The 17,559-nt window shown below is 37.2% G+C and overlaps 1 protein-coding gene across 1 annotated transcript in view; it reads left to right on the top strand.

The window, feature by feature from the left end:
• Nucleotides 1-4,352: 4,352 nt before the first annotated feature.
• Nucleotides 4,353-17,559, top strand: part of LOC123649037 (putative protein ZNF720) — a gene marked incomplete at its 5' end in the record, with an annotated part of 137,698 nt that continues 124,491 nt past the window's right edge. The window contains 2 exons of the mRNA XM_045566976.1: nucleotides 4,353-4,485; nucleotides 5,003-5,080. Of these exons, the coding sequence (XP_045422932.1) occupies nucleotides 4,353-4,485; nucleotides 5,003-5,080 (211 nt within the window). The remainder of the gene's footprint in view (nucleotides 4,486-5,002; nucleotides 5,081-17,559) is intronic.

The raw sequence follows: 17,559 nt of genomic DNA on the forward strand, positions 1-17,559 counted from the left end.
AATAGAATTGTTTCTTTTCTTATCTCTAGCTTTAGTTATCATATGGTAGTCAGAATTTTAACACAGCGTAACATTAATTCACAGTGAAGTCCTAAGAAAAAAACATTTTTTGAGACAGGGTCTCATTCTGTTGCCTGAGCTAGAGTACAGTGGTTATCACTGTAGCTCTCCGCAACTTATAATTCCTAGGCTCAAGCATTCCTCCAGGCTCAGCCTTTGGAGTAGCTAGGACTACAGGTATGTGCCACCAGGCCTGGCTAGTTTTTTTATTAAACTTTTATAGAGACATTGTCTTGCTGTGTTGCCCAGGCTGGTCTCAAACTCCTGGCCTCAAGCTATCCTCTCACACTGGCCTCCCAAAATGGTTTACAGATGTAAGGTGTGAGCCACCATATACAGCCCTCATTTATAATTTTTAAAAACATAGGCTTTCTTGGCTCTCTGCCTATTTATGGAGTACAGTTCCTTCTAGGAGTACAGTTAGACCAAATTCCTACAAAAATACACTCACTGAGTTACAATCATCAGTTCCAGCCCTGTCTTTCAGTGCTCCTGGCATCTTTAGACCCCAGACTGATTCTGAGACTACTGGGCTCTGATGCCCAGCTAGTCAGCCTGCAAATCTCTAAGTCTGCTGCATCCTCCTCCCCAAATGCCAGGGAATGTGCAGCAGGTGCAGCTGTTTCCCCAGCTCTCTAGGTCCCTAAATGTGCAGCTTGAAATTCTGAATTGAAGGCCTGGGGTTCCTCAGGACGCACTAGAGCAGGCTGCCTGTGGGAATCTCTCCTCAAGGGCTCCCTGCCCTCACTGTAAAACCACAGAATGCAGAGGAAGTATAATTTCTCCTTGAATATACACACAGGAACTGGCCTGCACCTGGGATTCACAAGACAGGGCCAGACCAGACAGAGGATGTGCAAAAATGTATCCAGTGAGACATTTTCTGCAGCATGAGAGACGAACGTGGACTTTGTCAACCTGAAAGTCCCCTCCAGATGGAGCCCTTGAAATTTTCCAGATCTTGTCCGGCAACCTATTTTAACTCTGTAAGCGGCTCCCAGTGGTCCGTACATAATCTATAAGTGAAAACAATCATCAGCATTGAAGCCAACACTTCCAGCGACACCAGACCCTACTTTAACTCAACATAAGAAAGGAGAAAATTGATTAACATTGAAAGGTCAGGACCACAAAATATCCAGAACCATGACCATAATGACCCCTGCCTGTACACTGTGTTATTGGAACAGTCTTCTCCTGCCTGTTACCCACAGTTAGGTGATCAGAGACAGGCAGTATCACATCTGGATCCACGGTTGGCTGCTCTCTCAGAGCAGGTCCATTCTATATCCTGATCCCACAGAGTCAGCCTGAGTCTCTCTTGCATGGATCACCGTGGGGACGTTGGCCCGGGCTCACTGGAGACCCTCTCACCAGCATCTGGGAGTCTCTGAGACATTGGGGATGGCCTGTGCAGACTGGGCTCAGACTGACACCTGGCTCTAAACTTCCTCCAACTCAGAGGGAGAGGAATGTGTCATGCAGGGGTTTTTTCCTCTCCTCACAGAAGAAATCTCCTAGGTTGGTCCCCACGTGGGAGTTGAATTTTTAGTCTGGAGCAAATGGATAAATGATTGAATTCGGCATCATGTAATCAGTACACTAATCAGTACACTAATCAGTGGTAATCAGTACCACTAATTTCTGTCACACCACTATGACTCTTTGTCATCCCAGGTCCACTCAATTTCCTTGTTGCCATAGAACAATCCATTGCTCATTCTTCACGATGCCTTCGATATTGGGGAGGTACCGTCCTTGGGATTCCCATTGGTATGGCAATTAGCGCCGCTCTGCGAAGAGGGAACAGAGGAGGAGCGGGACAGGAAACTGTTCCGTGAACCCTCAGTGTGACGCGAAGCGGGCCCAGAGGCTGGGCTGGGAGAACTGGTACAGGGGAGCACAACTCCCGCACTCACCTTTTCTCCAAAGGGAGATCACGGGATCTGCTCTGCTTGGGTTTGGTGGGAGTGAGTCAGTGTGGCCCATATTCCCATTGTTGATGTCAGTGGCAGGGAAGGGCACTTGAGGGCAGGAAAGAAGAAACTCACATTTTGATCTTGATGTAGGAGCTCATTTTTCCGGAGTCTCTACTGTGGCACAGGAGAGATGAGTGTGGCCTTTTCTGTTCTTCCAGGTCCCTCTGCCTGTGGGTGTGGTGGTAGCTGATGAAGGGGTTATGTTGATGCCTTGAAATGTATATTCTGAAGATGCAGCTGTGATTTGTCCAGATAATCTCACCTGAGAAGGAATCCTAGAGGAGGAGGAGGCGAAGAAAGAGGAAGAAATGGCTGGGTCTCAGGTAAGAGTCTCCCAGGTCAGGGGCTGTGTCCACTTTTACTCCTAGAATGTCGTCTATCTAGGACTTGCAAACCGTTGCTTCTCTACGTCTGGATGTTTCTGTCTAACAAGATTGTCTCCACTACCTTTTTCCCTTTCTTCTTATAATTTTCAAGGAGCTCTTTGAAGTCCTTGGCCCCAATATACCAGAGCCTTCTCTCCATTCAGGCTTATTACAAACTGCAAGAAATTCTTACCAAGAATTTATAACCTGCAATATCGAAACTGTTCCCTTTTTGACAGATCAACGTGGAAAGGTGTGGATACCCAAGATTTCTCTAGGGCATAGGTTTCTCTAGGCCTTAGGTATCAGTGTGAAGGGGGAATGTGCACTGTTGAGGTTTTCTCTGGATGCCCCATCATCTCTATGCCAAATAGGATTTTAAAATGCACATTTATGACCAGATGACGTGGTTCACACCTGTAATCCTTGCCCTTTTGGAGGCTGAGGTGGGAGGATCACTTGAGGTCAGGAGTTTGAGACCAGTTTGAGCAAGACTGAGAAAAAATAGAAAATTTTTTGTACAAAAAATAGAAAATTAGCCAGGTGTGGTGGTGCACACTTGTAGTCTCAGCTACCCAGGAGGCTAAAGCAGGAAGATTACCCAGGAGTTGGAGGTTGCAGTGAGCTGTGATGATGCCACTGAAGTCCAGCATGGGCAACACTGTGAGACCCTGTGTCAAAAGACGCACATTTAAAGAGATGACATTAATTGCCCAGGATAACTCTGAAAGTTCTGAAAATGAGATTAATTAGAGGAGATGTGTTCCCTAGGTTGCTAAAGAAAGACTATTAAATATACTACTGGAGATTAAAAAAACATGAGAAATATATGTGGTTTGAACTTTACAAAAAACTGATGTTTTTCATGATTAGATTCAGATTAAGATTCACATTTTTTTTTGCCAGTAATTTTTTTGCAATGATGTATCCTGTATGCATCAGCACCTCATACCAGTTTCTCTTCGTACAGTTGATGTTCATTTACTTGGTTAAGGTGCTCTCTGATAGATTTCTCCACTATAAAATTAATTATTTTTTAATTTATTCTTAATATGTGTCTTGGGGAATTTTACTGACTAATGTACCTAAATTATCACATTTAATCTGGAAGTTTCTCTGTCTTCTTAGTTTCTCTTTGCTTATAGCTTGCTTTGGAAAATGAAGGTTTTCATCTTTGTTTATTTGTCAAGACAAACTAGGATAAAACTCAGGTTCTATCACTTACTGTATGTTTGGCAAAATATTCTTTTTGGGCCAGAAGAGCTGGCATAGTTAAGTTTGTTAGAAATGCTCCAGTCCCACTCCAGATCTCCTGAGTCAGAATCTGCATTTTGACAAGATCTCCAGTTCTCTGTAGTAAACATTAAAATTTTAGAAGTATCCCTGTCACTCCTAATGACTTTTCCATATGAGAAACACACAAAGTTTATAATAATGTATTGTGCATTTGACTTTTGCTAAAAATGTGGACTCAGGTGTTCTCAGCTCTCACATGCACAAAGGTTGAGTATATAAAATGATGGATATGTTAATAGCTTTATTATGGTAATCACTTCAATATATATATCCAACCAATGTTATAAATTATAAGTATACACAATTTTTATTTATCAAGTATATGTCAATAAAACTGAAATAAATAAATACAATTTTTAAAAAGCTTATTGTCTATGATGTATATAGACCACTCAAAAATGTATATGCCTGTGTTGATGCCCTTAATTTTATACTTTATCATACAGAAAAGTACAGTAACTATACTTGTTTTGTGGATTTTTGCCATCCTCAGTCCTCCAAGTTAGAGAATACATTAGACAGTGTTGTTATGTTAATTATTAGATAATTATAGTCACTCATGCATGTCAGAGCCAGTTCTCTTCACTCTCCCATTTCACATTTAATCAAATGAATGATATTATCCATGGCTACTTGGTAAATATGCATTTTGTTCCGGGGCCTGTTGACATTCAGGGATGTGGTTATAGAGTTCTCTCTGGAGGAGTGGGCATGCCTGGATCCTGCCCAACGGAATTTGTATAGAGATGTGATGTTAGAGAACTACAGAAACCTGGTCTCCCTGGGTGAGCATAACTTCCCTTTAGGATTCCTTATTTTTTCCTTTCCTACAGAAGTTTTCATTTGCTTTCTTTGTGGAAGGTTTTTGTGAGTTTCTGCTCTGCATGAATGAGTTTTAGATCCCTGCTTTCAAGGAAATCTTGGGGGTTTGTCGCTGTAGAACAGAAAATCTTCAAGACGTTTCATCTTGACATGAAACTTCCCCTTTCTTGAACTGATCTGTATGCTTCATTCTAGATTGATGACAATTCTGGAAATTCAGTGGCATAAAACTTTATTGCCCAGACCTTAAAATCCAATTTTACCGCCAATGTTTGATTTAGTGTTACTGGATATTGGAGCTAAGGACCCATAAATTTAAAATGCCTCCTAAACATTCTAATGGTTCTGTCAAGAAACAGTATTTTGAGTTTAATTTTCTAGAAACTTCTGTAATGTTTTCTCCTCTATACTGAGCACAGTACTAGATTGGTAACTGGAGAATTCTAGCAAGAGTTATATTACTTTTTTTCAATAAAACAGGTCTTGCTGCATGTAAGCCAGACCTTATTATTTGTCTTGAGCAGAGGCAAGAGCCCTGGAATGTGAAGAGACACGAGAGTAGCCAAACACCCAGGTAGGTGGGAATGAATGAAGCGGATGACACAGTTGAGAGGCCCAAAAGTCTAGGAGGAAGCCAGACCTTAAAATATGGTTTGGGAAGTTCTGCTCTGGTGGAAATGGTTTCTCACAAACCTAGGTTTCTTTCTTTTGCTCTCACATGGGAGCATCTTCTGTCTTGTGTTCTGAAATTCTCTAAGGTCTCTACTTCCCTTCAGTGATCTTTCTTCAAGGTTACAGTGAGAGCCAAATTTCCCTTCATGGCTCATAAGGGACTGCATGATCTGAATGCTCTTCCTTTGCTGTCGGGGACATGAGAATATCTGTGTATATTTTTGAGAAACTCTATTTTAAACCATTTTTTATGTTCCCTTTTTGCTTCATGTCTGAAATGTGTCAATAGTGGTGATATTGATATTTGCTCCAGAAATCCCAGGAACACCAGAGACAGATGTACATTTTCTGCTTTATGATTTCCTACCATATGGAGGTTTCCATTATTATTTTGTAGAAATTTATACTCGGTAATTTTATCAGAACATTATGACTCTTTCTAAATATTAAAGAAAACTAATGTTATTTTACTTCAAAATTTTTTAGTGTAAACTGAGGTTAATAATTTAAGTTCTGTGCTTTCATACTCTTCAACTGTGATATAGTTTAGTATACTTACTCACTTCCTAGATTTCTTAAACATACTATGTTATTAGGGCTTATAGTACATTGCTGAGCATATATAAAACTCCCACTTGTGACCTTGTATTTTTAATAACCCATTTTATAAGTCTCTCTTTTTTAGTGTGAAGCTTACCTTGACTGTATCATTCACGTATTTATGGTGTGTGTGTGTGTGTGTGTGTGTGAGAGAGAGAGAGAGACAGAGACAGAGACAGAGACAGAGACAGAGACAGAGAGAGAAGGAGAGAGCTGTCTGGAAAGTGTCCAGCCATGTAAGCGTTGTTGCTATATTAACAATGGCCGAATAGTTTCCAGACAGCCTATACATAAATAATGTTACCTATTGATTTCTATAAATGCATATTTATATATAGTGTAATGATTCGATATGTATAAATTGTGAAATGAATAATACAATCAAGTTGATGAACACATCTATCATCTCACATAGTTAGCCTTTTATTTTGCAGTGAGAACACTTAAGGTCTACTGTCTTAGCAAGTTTTAGAGGACAAAATAATATTATTATCTATAATCATGATGCTATATATTAAAGCCTCAAAACATTCATGTTATAATGGAGAATTTGTACCCTTTGGACAGCATTTCCCGTTTTTCTCATCTCCAGGCTTTGGCAACATTTGTACTCTCTGCTGCTCTGAGTTCTACCTTTTTGGAGTCTTCATGCAAGTGAGAACATGAAGTATTTGCTTTTCTGTGCCTGGTTTATTTCACTTAGCATAATGTCCTCTAGGTCTATCATGTTGTGTAAGTGGCAGGATTTTATTTTTATGGCTGCATAATATTCCCTTGTGTACATACCGTATTTCCTTTATCCATTCAGCATTCCCAGACATTTAGGTTGTTTTTCTATCATGGTAACTGTAAATAATACTGCAGTGATGGAGGAGTGCAGGTATTTCTTTGAGATTATGATTTTATTTCTTTTAATTATATACACGGATGGAGGATTGTTGGGTTTTATGGTTGTGTTTTCTTTTTCAAAATTTTTTTAAAGAAACTTCATACTGGTTTTTATAATGACTCTACCAATTTACAACACAACCACAGAGTACTGTATCTCTTTTTCTTCATACCCTTGTCAATATTTGTTATCTTTCTTCTTTTGATATTAATTATCTTAAGAGATGTGAGGTGATATCTCATCATTGTTTTAATTTACATTGTCTGATGATTGGTGATGTTGAGCACCGTTTTATATACATATTGGCCATTTGTGTGTATTGTTTGGAAAAAACATCTATTTAGACTTTTCTCTATTTTTAAATTGGGTTATGATTATCATTATTTTTGCCCTTAATTTGTATACATTTCTTATATATTGTGACTATTACGCTTTTGTGAGATATATAGTTTGCAAATGTTTTCTTCTGTGTTGTAAATTTCCTTATTTTATTGTTTTCTTTGTTGTGTAGAAGCTTTTTGGTTTGATGCAGTCTGACTTATTTATATTTCCTTTTGTTGCTGTCCTTTTTGTGTCACATCCCAAAAATCATTACCAAGACCAATATCAGAAAGACATTTCATGTGTTCTTTTATGATTTTAGAGATTCATGTATTTAGTTTGTCTTCATTTTTAGTTAATTTTTAGGTATGATGGGAGAAAAATGGTCTAATTTTATTCTTGTGCTGGTGGATATCCAGTTTTTCTAGCATCTAGTATTGAAGAAATATTATTTTCTGTGTCGGGCATTCTTGGTGACCCCATCAAAGATTAGTTGACCTTATATGCCTGGGTTTATTTCTAGGCTTTCTCTTCACTTCCGTTGGTTTTTGTGTCAGTTTGTAAAGCATTTAGCACCCTGTTTTTATTACTATGTTCTTGAAAAATAATTTCACATCTAAAAGCATGATGTCTCCAGCTTTGTTCTTCATCCTCAATTTTGCTTTAACTACTCAAAATCTCTTGTATGTTCAGATAAATTTTGAATTGTTTTTCTTTCTATTGCAAATTACATTGGAATTTTTATAGAAATCACATTAAGTATATAGGTTGGTTTGGATAATAAGGTACTCTAACAATATTAATTCTTCCAATACATAAAAATGGCATTTTTTAATGCTTATTTGTCCTTTTTTCATTAATATCATATTTTTTCCAGCATAAAGATCTTTCATCTAAAGGTTGTGTGCCTAAGATATTTATTATTTTGATAACAGTATAGATGAGATTGTTTTCTTTGTTTTTTATCAGATTGTTATTAGGGTACAGAAGCACAATGCATGTTTCTGATTAATTTCTTATTTAATTTACTGAGGTCATTTATTTAAACAGTTTTTTGTGTAACACTCATGTTTTTCTGTATGTAAGATTGTGTCATCTGTGGTGACTTTTTTACGTCTTTTCAATTTGCTTGTTGTTTTATTTTCCTGCCAAATTGTTCTGCGTAGACTTCTGTATTATAGTAAAATAGAAGCATTGACAGTAGCAGACTATAGCCTTGCTTTAGTATCTGCAATTTTTATAAACTGGTTTCAGCAGGTAAAGATCTTTTCCTGTTGGTTCCCCAAGCTGATGGGATCTCTTCTGTGTTTGCAGTGGACAGGAGTTGTAGCTTGGTCACAAGGCAGCTGCAGGTCTGCAGTGGGGTCTAGCTTTGGTGAGCTTGTTACCAGGGTCTTGGGTGATTGTGAATCCTGTCTTATTTTGGGGCAAACTGAATTGCCTTCATGACTTTGATCTGTAGGGCAGGAACTTGCAGTTGGGTCGGCCTAGGGGGCCCTGGTATCAGGTGTATGGATGAGTGTGGCTCCCACTGAGTACAATGGGAGAGTTTCCCCAGGCCACTCTGTGGGTCTCTAGAGGGGCAAGGCTAGCCAAAGCCTGTGGCTAAGAGGGCTGATACGGAGTCACAGAATGGTTTCAGAGACCACAGTAAGAACCAAAGTCTGCAGGCTGCCTTTATGTCCATGAATGGGGATCTTACCTCAGGTCTCTGAATGGACAGGACCACTCCCATCCTGTGGCTGGGAGGAGTTGGAGATATTTAGAGAGTAGCTTCAGAATTCTCAGTGGGACCACATTTGGTGCACCAATTCCTGGTCTGTAGCCAAGAACAAGGGTCCTCAAGTTTTGCCACCTAGGTAAGGGACTGCTGTCTCAAATTGACCTTTCTTGGTTTTGGGGTTTAGCAGGGATTTACAACACTCTCCATGGCTCCCAAATGTGTCAGAATTCACTTTTTTTTTTTTTTTTTAGATTTAGTCTCATTCTGTCACCTGGGCTAGAGTGCTGTGGCATCAACCTAACTCCAAGCAACCTCAAACTCCTAGGCTCAAGTGATTCTCCTGCCTCAGAATCCTAAGTAGCTGGGATTATAGGCCCATGCTACCATGCCTGGCTATTTTTTATATTCTTAGTAGAGACAGGGTCTTGCTATTGCTCAGGCTGGTCTCAAACTCCTGATCTCAAGTGATCCTCCCGCCTTTGGCTCCCAGAGTTCTAGGATTACAGACATGGGCCACCACACCAAGCCCATGATGCACTTTTGTCAGTGGATGTCTGCCAGATTATAGATGCTGGGAACAGATACACAAGTGAGGGATTTTCTGTTGTTCCATCTTGCTGATGTCACTGTTCCTATATGTTTTCACTTTCTGAATTGTTTTGTTTCAAATTTGTCTGTAATATAGACTCAAAAACTATGGTTGAATTTATATGTTATGGGAGAAGTAAATTAGATAATTAGTAGGTACTCTGTATTTATTCAGATGACCACTTGTCAGTTTAAGTTTACTGAAGGTATAAAGGAATCACTAGGATTTTCATCCACTTTCCTAAACCTGTATCTAAATGATAATATGATTTACTCCCTAATATTCATTTTATATATCATTGATGCTCTTTACATTTAACAAAATTCATATTTTTTCTTCATTTAGAAAAGTAAATCATGCCTTTTGAGAATAAAAAAAGAAACTTTATATTTACTATCTTTTAAATGCTTATTCAATTAAAAAGCTTCATTAGAGCCTTTTATTAATAATTACAATGCATTTTCAATAAAATTTTACCTCCATACACAGCATTCCAGTGACTGAAAATTTCTGCTCCCCATGAGTGCAGTCACAGTTGAACATTGTAGTTATTTAGAAGAAATTTTTTTTTTTAGTGGTACGTCAATGTTGCTTTTAATTTTTTTTTTTTCTTTGAGACAGAGTCTTACTCTGTTGCCTAGGGTAGAGTGCCGTGGCGTCAGCCTACCTCACAGCAACCTCAGACTCCTGGGCTCAAGCAATCCTTCTGCCTCAGCCTCCCGAGCAGCTGGGACTACAGGCATGCGCCACCATGCCTGGTTAATTTTTTCTATATATATTTTTAGTTGTCCATATAATTTCTTTCTATTTTTAGTAGAGACAGGGTCTCACTCTTCCTCAGGCTGGTCTCGAACTCCTGAGCTCAAACGATCCTCCCACCTCGGCGTCTCGGAGTGCTAGGATTACAGGCATGAGTCACCACACCCGGCCGCTTTAAGATTTTTTGGATAAATTTTTCTTTTATTCTTATTTTGCAATACTGTGTTACTGTGTTTCTTTTGGGGGTAGGTTCTTTGACATTAGTTTATTGTGGTTTTTGTTTTACCTATTTATTATAATTTTGAATAAAAATTTGTAACTTTGTATGTACACTTTATGTCAATGTAGGGTTTAATTAAAATATGAATCAGGCATAGGTCTATCACAATTAATTTATGTATGTGTTTGGTGATCTCTGTAAATATAACTCCAAGTTTGTTCATGGCTTATCTAGTATATTTCTTCTTTTGGCTTATTGATGATGTTGTTTTCTCTTGTCTAGGTCCTGAAAATACTCTTAATTTCACAGTGTGTTTGATGAATATGTATTTTCTTTGTGTGAGAAAAATGTGATTTGAAGGTATTTTTTGGAACGTGTTGTAATTATATCTCCTTAAATTATCATTTTAAAAAATTAATTGTGATAAAAACACGTAACCTAAAATTTCACCATCTTAAATATTTTTATTTATTTATTTATTTATTTTGAGACAAAGTCTTGCTGTGTTGCCCGGGCTAGAGTGAGTGCCGTGGCGTCAGCCTAGCTCACAGCAACCTGACTCCTGGGCTTAAGCGATCCTCCTGCCTCAGCCTCCCGAGTAGCTGGGACTATAGGCATGCGCCATCATGCCTGGCTAATTTTATATATATATATATATACATATATATATATTTTAGTTGGCCAGATAATTTCTTTCTATTTTTAGTACAGACGGGGTCTCGCTCTTGCTCAGGCTGGTCTCAAACTCCTGACCTCGAGCAATCCACCCGCCTCGGCCTCCCAGAGTGCTGGGATTACAGGCGTGAGCCACCGCACCCAGCCCTTAAATATTTTTAATTGTAAAGTTCAGTAGTGTTAAGTATATTCACATTGTTATGCAAAAGACCTCCAGATCTTTTACATCTTGCAGAACTAAAATGTAATACCCATTAAAAAACAAGTGCCCATTTCACCCTCTTTCCAGCCCTGGAGAAAAACACCATTCCAACACCATTCTACTTTCTGTTTTCATGAGTTTGGCTACTTAAGATATCTCATGTAAGAGGAATCATACACTATCTGTCACTTTCTTACTGGCTTATTTCGGTTGCCATAATATTCTCAAGGTTTGTTTTTATCATGGCCTGTGACTAGATTTTCTTTTTTTTATGGCTGAATAATATTCCATTATATGCATATGCCACATTTTCTTTAACTGTACATCAGTTGAGGGACATCTGTGTGGCCTCTCTCTTTTGGCCTTTATAAATAATACCACAATGAGCATAGGTGTACAAATACCAATTTCAGGTCTTGTGTTGCATACTTTGGGTACATACTCAAAAAATGGGAATGCTGGGTCATAAGATAATTTTATTTTCAATGTTTTGAGGAACGTCCATACTGATGTTCATAGTGGCTGCATCATTTTCCCCCTCAAAGGTACCAATTTCTCCACATCCTCAACAGCTTTATTTTTTTTTGTTTGTTTCATTGCAGCCATTATAATATGTGTGAGGTATTATCTTACTGTGACATTTTTCTAAAGGTTAGTAATTTTGAGCATCCTTTCAAATTCTTGTTGCCCATTTTTATATTTTCTTTGGAGAAATGTGAGTCCAATCCTTTGTGTGTTTTTTAATCAAGTTATTTACTTTCTGTTGTTTTTGAATTTTAAGAGTTGTTTATATATTCTGAATATTAACTCATTAAAATGTGATTTGGAAATATTTTCACCCATTTCTTACAGGGCATTTTCACTCTACCAAATGTTTCCTTTGATGTGCAGAAGTCTTGGAATTTGATGTAGTCCCAGTTATATGTTAATTTCTTTGTTGCTTTATGCACTTGATGTCAAATTCAAGAAAACAGTGCAAAGACCAATATCATGATCTTTCCCCTATATCTTCTTCTAAGAGTTTTATGGTTATATTTACGATGTTTAAGTATTTAATTCATTTAAGACATTTTTATGTGGTACATGGGAAGGGTTCAACTTTTTCCATGTAGGTATCTAGTTTTCAACAACATTTGTTGAAATTGCTCTCCTGTGGTCATGGCCGTCTTGTTAGATATAATTTGATTATATACACAAGATTTATTTTTGGGCTGTCTATTCTCTTCCATTGTCTGTTTATCTGTCTTTGTTCCAGTACCACATTATTTTTATTTCTGTAGATTTGTTTTGAAATTAGAAAGTACAGTTCCTCTTTGTTCTTTTCTTATGAGTGTTTGGCTTTTCACAGTCCGTGAAAAATTTTTTAGAATTTTTTTTTATATTTCTGTAAAAAAGAACTGCCACTGAGAAATTTTGAGGAATGTGAGCCAAAATTTATATGTTCATTTCTTGTCTTTGGTGACATCCCTGGCTTGAGATTCTTTGCTTATAGTCCTTAACTACCACACAACTTCAACCACTTTATGGGATTTCCCCTCTCTGTCAGTTTTACAGAGGCCTACCAATTCCTCCAATTTCTTGTTGTCATCATTCTTAATTAGATTGATTTGGTGTTCAGCACAAAGGACTTTCACTAACTTGACATATATAGGTACAGTACTTTTGTTCTTAATGTAGGAATATAACACTCTAAACTTCTGTCTTAGAACTGCTTTTGTTGTATCTCAGAATTTCTGGTTTGTTGTGTATCCAGTTTCATGTGTCTCAAGGTACTTAATTATTTTCCTTTTGTTAATTTTTTTTTTTTTTTTTTTTTTTTGCGACAGAGTCTCACTTTGTTCCCGGGGCTAGAGTGCCGTGGCGTCAGCCTAGCTCACAGCAACCTCAAACTCCTGGGCTTAAGCGATCCTCCTGCCTCAGCCTTCTGAGTAGTTGGGACTACAGGCATGTGCCACCATGCCTGGCTGATTTTTTATATATATATATTTTAGCTTTCCAGATACTTTCTTTCTATTTTTTTAGTAGGGACAGGGTCTCTCTCTTGCTCAGGGTGGTCTTGAACTCCTGACCTGGAGCGATCCTCCTGCCTCGGCCTCCCAGAGTGCTAGGATTACAGGTGTGAGCCACCGCGCCCTTGTTTTCTTTTTGACCCATTAGTTGTTCAGTGACATGTTGTTTGATATCCACATATATATGAGTTTTCCAAATTTTTTCTTGCTATTACTTTTCCATTTTATACCACTGTGATCAGAAAAAAACTTGATATAATTTTGATTTTATTAAATTTGAAAAGACTTTTTTTTTGGTCCAATATGTGATCTATCCTGGGGAATCTTCCATGTGTGTTGAGAAGATTATATATTTTCATACTCTTGGAGGGAATGTTACATGTATGCCTGTTAGGTTTATCTGGTGTTAAAGATCTTATTATTGTAGTTCTGTCTATTTCTCCTTGTAGTTCTGTTAATGTTCCCTTTATATACTTAGGTCATGCAATGCTGGGTGCATATATATTTTTAATTTTTAATATCCTTCTGACAATTAACCTCTACATTATTATATAGTAAACACTTTTGACTCTTGTTACAGATTTTGCTTGGAAGTCTATTTTGTCTAATATAAATATAATCACTCCTGCGCTCTTTTGTTTATGATTTTCATAGAATATTCTTTTCCATGCTTTTACTTTTACCCTGTGTTTGTCATTAAAACAAAAATGAGACTCTTGTAAGCAGCAACAATAGTTGGATTTTTTGTCCATTCGTTCTGTATTTATTTTATTCAATTTTCTGCTGCTATAACAGAATAAAAAAGACTGAGTAATTGTAAAGAACAGAAATTTATTTGGCTCATGATTCTGGAGGCTGGGAAGGCCAAGAACATGGCATTGGCATCTGGTGAATGTCAGTTTGTTGTGATATAACATGGATGAAGACCTATGAGGGAGAGAGGGTGTATGCCAGTGAGACCTCCCTTTTATAATGAATCCACTTGCATGATAAGGACATTGGTCCATTTTTGAGGGCACAGCCCTCACGGTCCAATCTCTCCCTGTAGGTCCTGCCCCTTTATTCCATAACAATGGCAATTAAATTCTAACAAATTTTGGAAGCAACATATAGTCAATGGCAGTGTCTTTTTGTTGGATAATGTAATCTGTTTATATGTAATTATTGATAGGCAAGGACTTAGTATTGTGATTTTGTTGTTTTATATCATTTTATGGTTTATTTCTTCTTGTTCTGGACTGCCTTATGTTTTCTTGACTTTTGTTTTGCTTACGTTGTAATATGCTTTGATTACTTTCTTTTTTTTATTTTGTGTTATCTACTACAGTTTATTTTTCCTAGTGGTTATTATGAGACTTTTATTTAAAAAAATCTTATAACAGTCTATTTTAAGGTAACAATTTAACTTCTATGTATTAAAAAAATCAATAACTACCTTGTTGTTGACATATTTTATACTTCTTAACTTTTTATGTTGTGTATCCATTAACAAAGTATTGTAACTGTACTCATATTAATACTTTTGTAGCTTTTGTATGAGTTGAAAGTGATTTATGTACCACCGTTATAGTATCGGAATATTTTCACTTTCACTATATATTTAGTATTTCCAGTGAGATTTATACCTTTATGTTTTTTTTTTTTTTTTATTTCAGCTCATCATGAGGGTACATAAGTTCAGGTTACATACAATGTCCATGTCCTGCCCATCCCCCCGCTCCTGGAGAGAGTTGGAACCCATTATATTAAGTGATGTAACCTTTATGTTTTTATATTGTCAGTTATTATTCCATCATTTTAACTTGAAGAGTTCCCTTTAGCATTTTGTGTAAGACAGGTCTAGTGGTGATAAATTTCCTCAAGTTCCAGTGTTGTTTCAAGATTCACATTCAGGCCGGGCGCGGTGGTTCACGTCTGTAATCCTAGCACTCTGGGAGGCCGAGGCGGGTGGATCGCTCGAGGTCAGGAGTTCAAGACCAGCTTGAGCGAGACCCTGTCTCTACTGAAAATAGAAATAAATTATCTAGACAACTAAAAGTATATACAGAAAAAATTAGCCGGGCATGGTGGCGCATGCCTGTAGTCCCAGCTACTCGGGAGGCTGAGGCAGTAGGATCGCTTAAGCCCAGGAGTTTGAGGTTGCTGTGAGCTAGGCTGACACCACGGCACTCACTCTAGCCCGGGCAACAAAGTGAGACTCTGTCTCAATAAAAAAAAAAAAAAAAAAAAAAAATCACATTCAGGTCAAAGTTGGTTGTCTTACATCCAGGGTCACAGAATTATGCTTCTCCCTGAATATCCCTGTGTGGATAGGATTTTATTTCAGACCATGGATGAGGAGTGAGAAATGTGGGTGTGGGGTTGATTTAGGGGCCATAGGTAAAACCAAGGGCATCAGGGCTCTCACCTCAAACACAGGTGGCTATGAAAATTCCTGGCTTTCTTATCAGGTGGTGCAAATGACAAAACCAAAACAACATGGACTGTAGCTAGGCCTACAGCGGGATATCTCTCCACTTTTGTTCTGTAGATGGGACTTTGTTCAGCAAGCCTGTCATATGGGCAAGGTCCTGTTGTCTCAGTCCTACTTGGTCTCGTGCTCCACCAGGGAATCACAAACTCAGACATAGATCCTAAAACTCCAGGAAAAGCATGTTTGGGCATGACTGCCATATTACACTATGAAAGATACAATAGGGTACCTCCTAGTCTGTCATCTTGCTCATGTTCCTCTCCAATATATTTTATTTTTTGAAATGTTGTATACAAATACAAATTTGTCATTGGTATTTTGATAGGAATTGCATGAAATCTGTATATTGCTTTGAGTAGTATTGCCATTTTAATGATATTTTTTCCAGTCTATGAACATAAGGTATTTTTCCATTTATTCATGTTTTTTTTCAATTTTTTATTAATGTTTTATAGTTTTTAGAGATATTTTACCTTTTCAGTTAAGTTTATTCCTAGGTATCTTAAATTTTTTTAGCTATTATAGAGGCAGAAGAGACATTTGACACAATGCAAAATTTCTTTATGATAAACACTGTCAGGAAATTAGGTACAGAATGTATACACCTTAACAAAATAAAGGCTATATATGACAAATCAATGCTAACATTATACTAAACAGGGAAAGCTGAAAGTTTTTCCTCTAAAGTCTGGAACAAGATAAGGAAAACCGCTTTAATCACTTCTCTTTAACATAGTACTGAAAACTCTAGCCAAAGCAATTAGGAAGAGAAAGAATGAAAAGGCATCTAAGTTTGAAAGTAGGAAGTCAAGTTGTCCCTATTTATAGACAAAATAATCTTATATAAAAAACCTTAAAGACTATGTTAAGAAAGTGATAGAACTAATAAATTCAGTAGAGGGGCAGAATTCAAAATCAGCATTCAAAAATTAGTATCATTTATGTAAGCTAATAGTGACCTATCTGAAATTTTAAAATTCCATTTATAATAGCTCCCCCCAAACCTAAGACCACTTTGAGTTCATGGTCACATATGGTGCAAGATAATGTCCAACTTCAAATTTCCATGTAGATTTCCAGTATTCTTAACCCTATTTGTTGAAGAGACTGCCTTTCTTTATTGTGAGGGCTAGGAATCCTTGTTGAAGATAAGTTGTCTGTATACATGAGGGTTTATTTCTGTTCTCTCTAATCTGTTTAATCATTAATTTGTCAGTCTTTCTGAAAGTACCACACTGTTTTTTGATTCTGTTGCTTTGTCATAAGTTTTGGAATCACAGTATGGTACTTCAAACTTTGTCTTTCTCTTCTAATGTTGTTTGACTATTTGTGGTCCCTGGAGAGTCCATTGGAATTTTAGAATATTTTAATATTTCTGGAAATTTTTCCACTAATATTTATACAGCGATTACATTGATTCTGAAGATCACTATAGGTAGTATTGACATTTTAACAATGTTAAGTCTTTTAACTCCTGAACCAGAGTGCGTTCAAGAGTTTTTTGTTTAATTTCCACCTATTTGTGGACATGGCAGCTTTTTTCTGTTTTAAACTTTATATTTTATTCTATCATAGGCATAAGTGATACTTCGTGTGATTTCCATCCACTTACATTTCTTACAGCTTGTTTTGTGACATAACAAGTTGTCTATTTGGGGTCATGTACCATGTGTGATTAAGAGTATTGTGCATTCTTCTCTTGTTGGGTAGAGAGTTCTGTATATGACTGTTAGGTCTAATTGTGCAATATTGCTGTTTAAATTCTCTATTTTCTTACTGATCTTCTTATTGTTTTTTTCTTTGTATTATTTAATATGGGATATTGAAGTCTCCTACTATTATTGTGATGCCATCTAATTCTAGCTTTACTTCTGTAAATTGTTGCTTTATACATTTGGGTTGCTG

The sequence above is a fragment of the Lemur catta genome, chromosome 13 (assembly GCF_020740605.2).
Source record: "Lemur catta isolate mLemCat1 chromosome 13, mLemCat1.pri, whole genome shotgun sequence".
NCBI classification, from domain to species: domain Eukaryota; kingdom Metazoa; phylum Chordata; class Mammalia; order Primates; family Lemuridae; genus Lemur; species Lemur catta.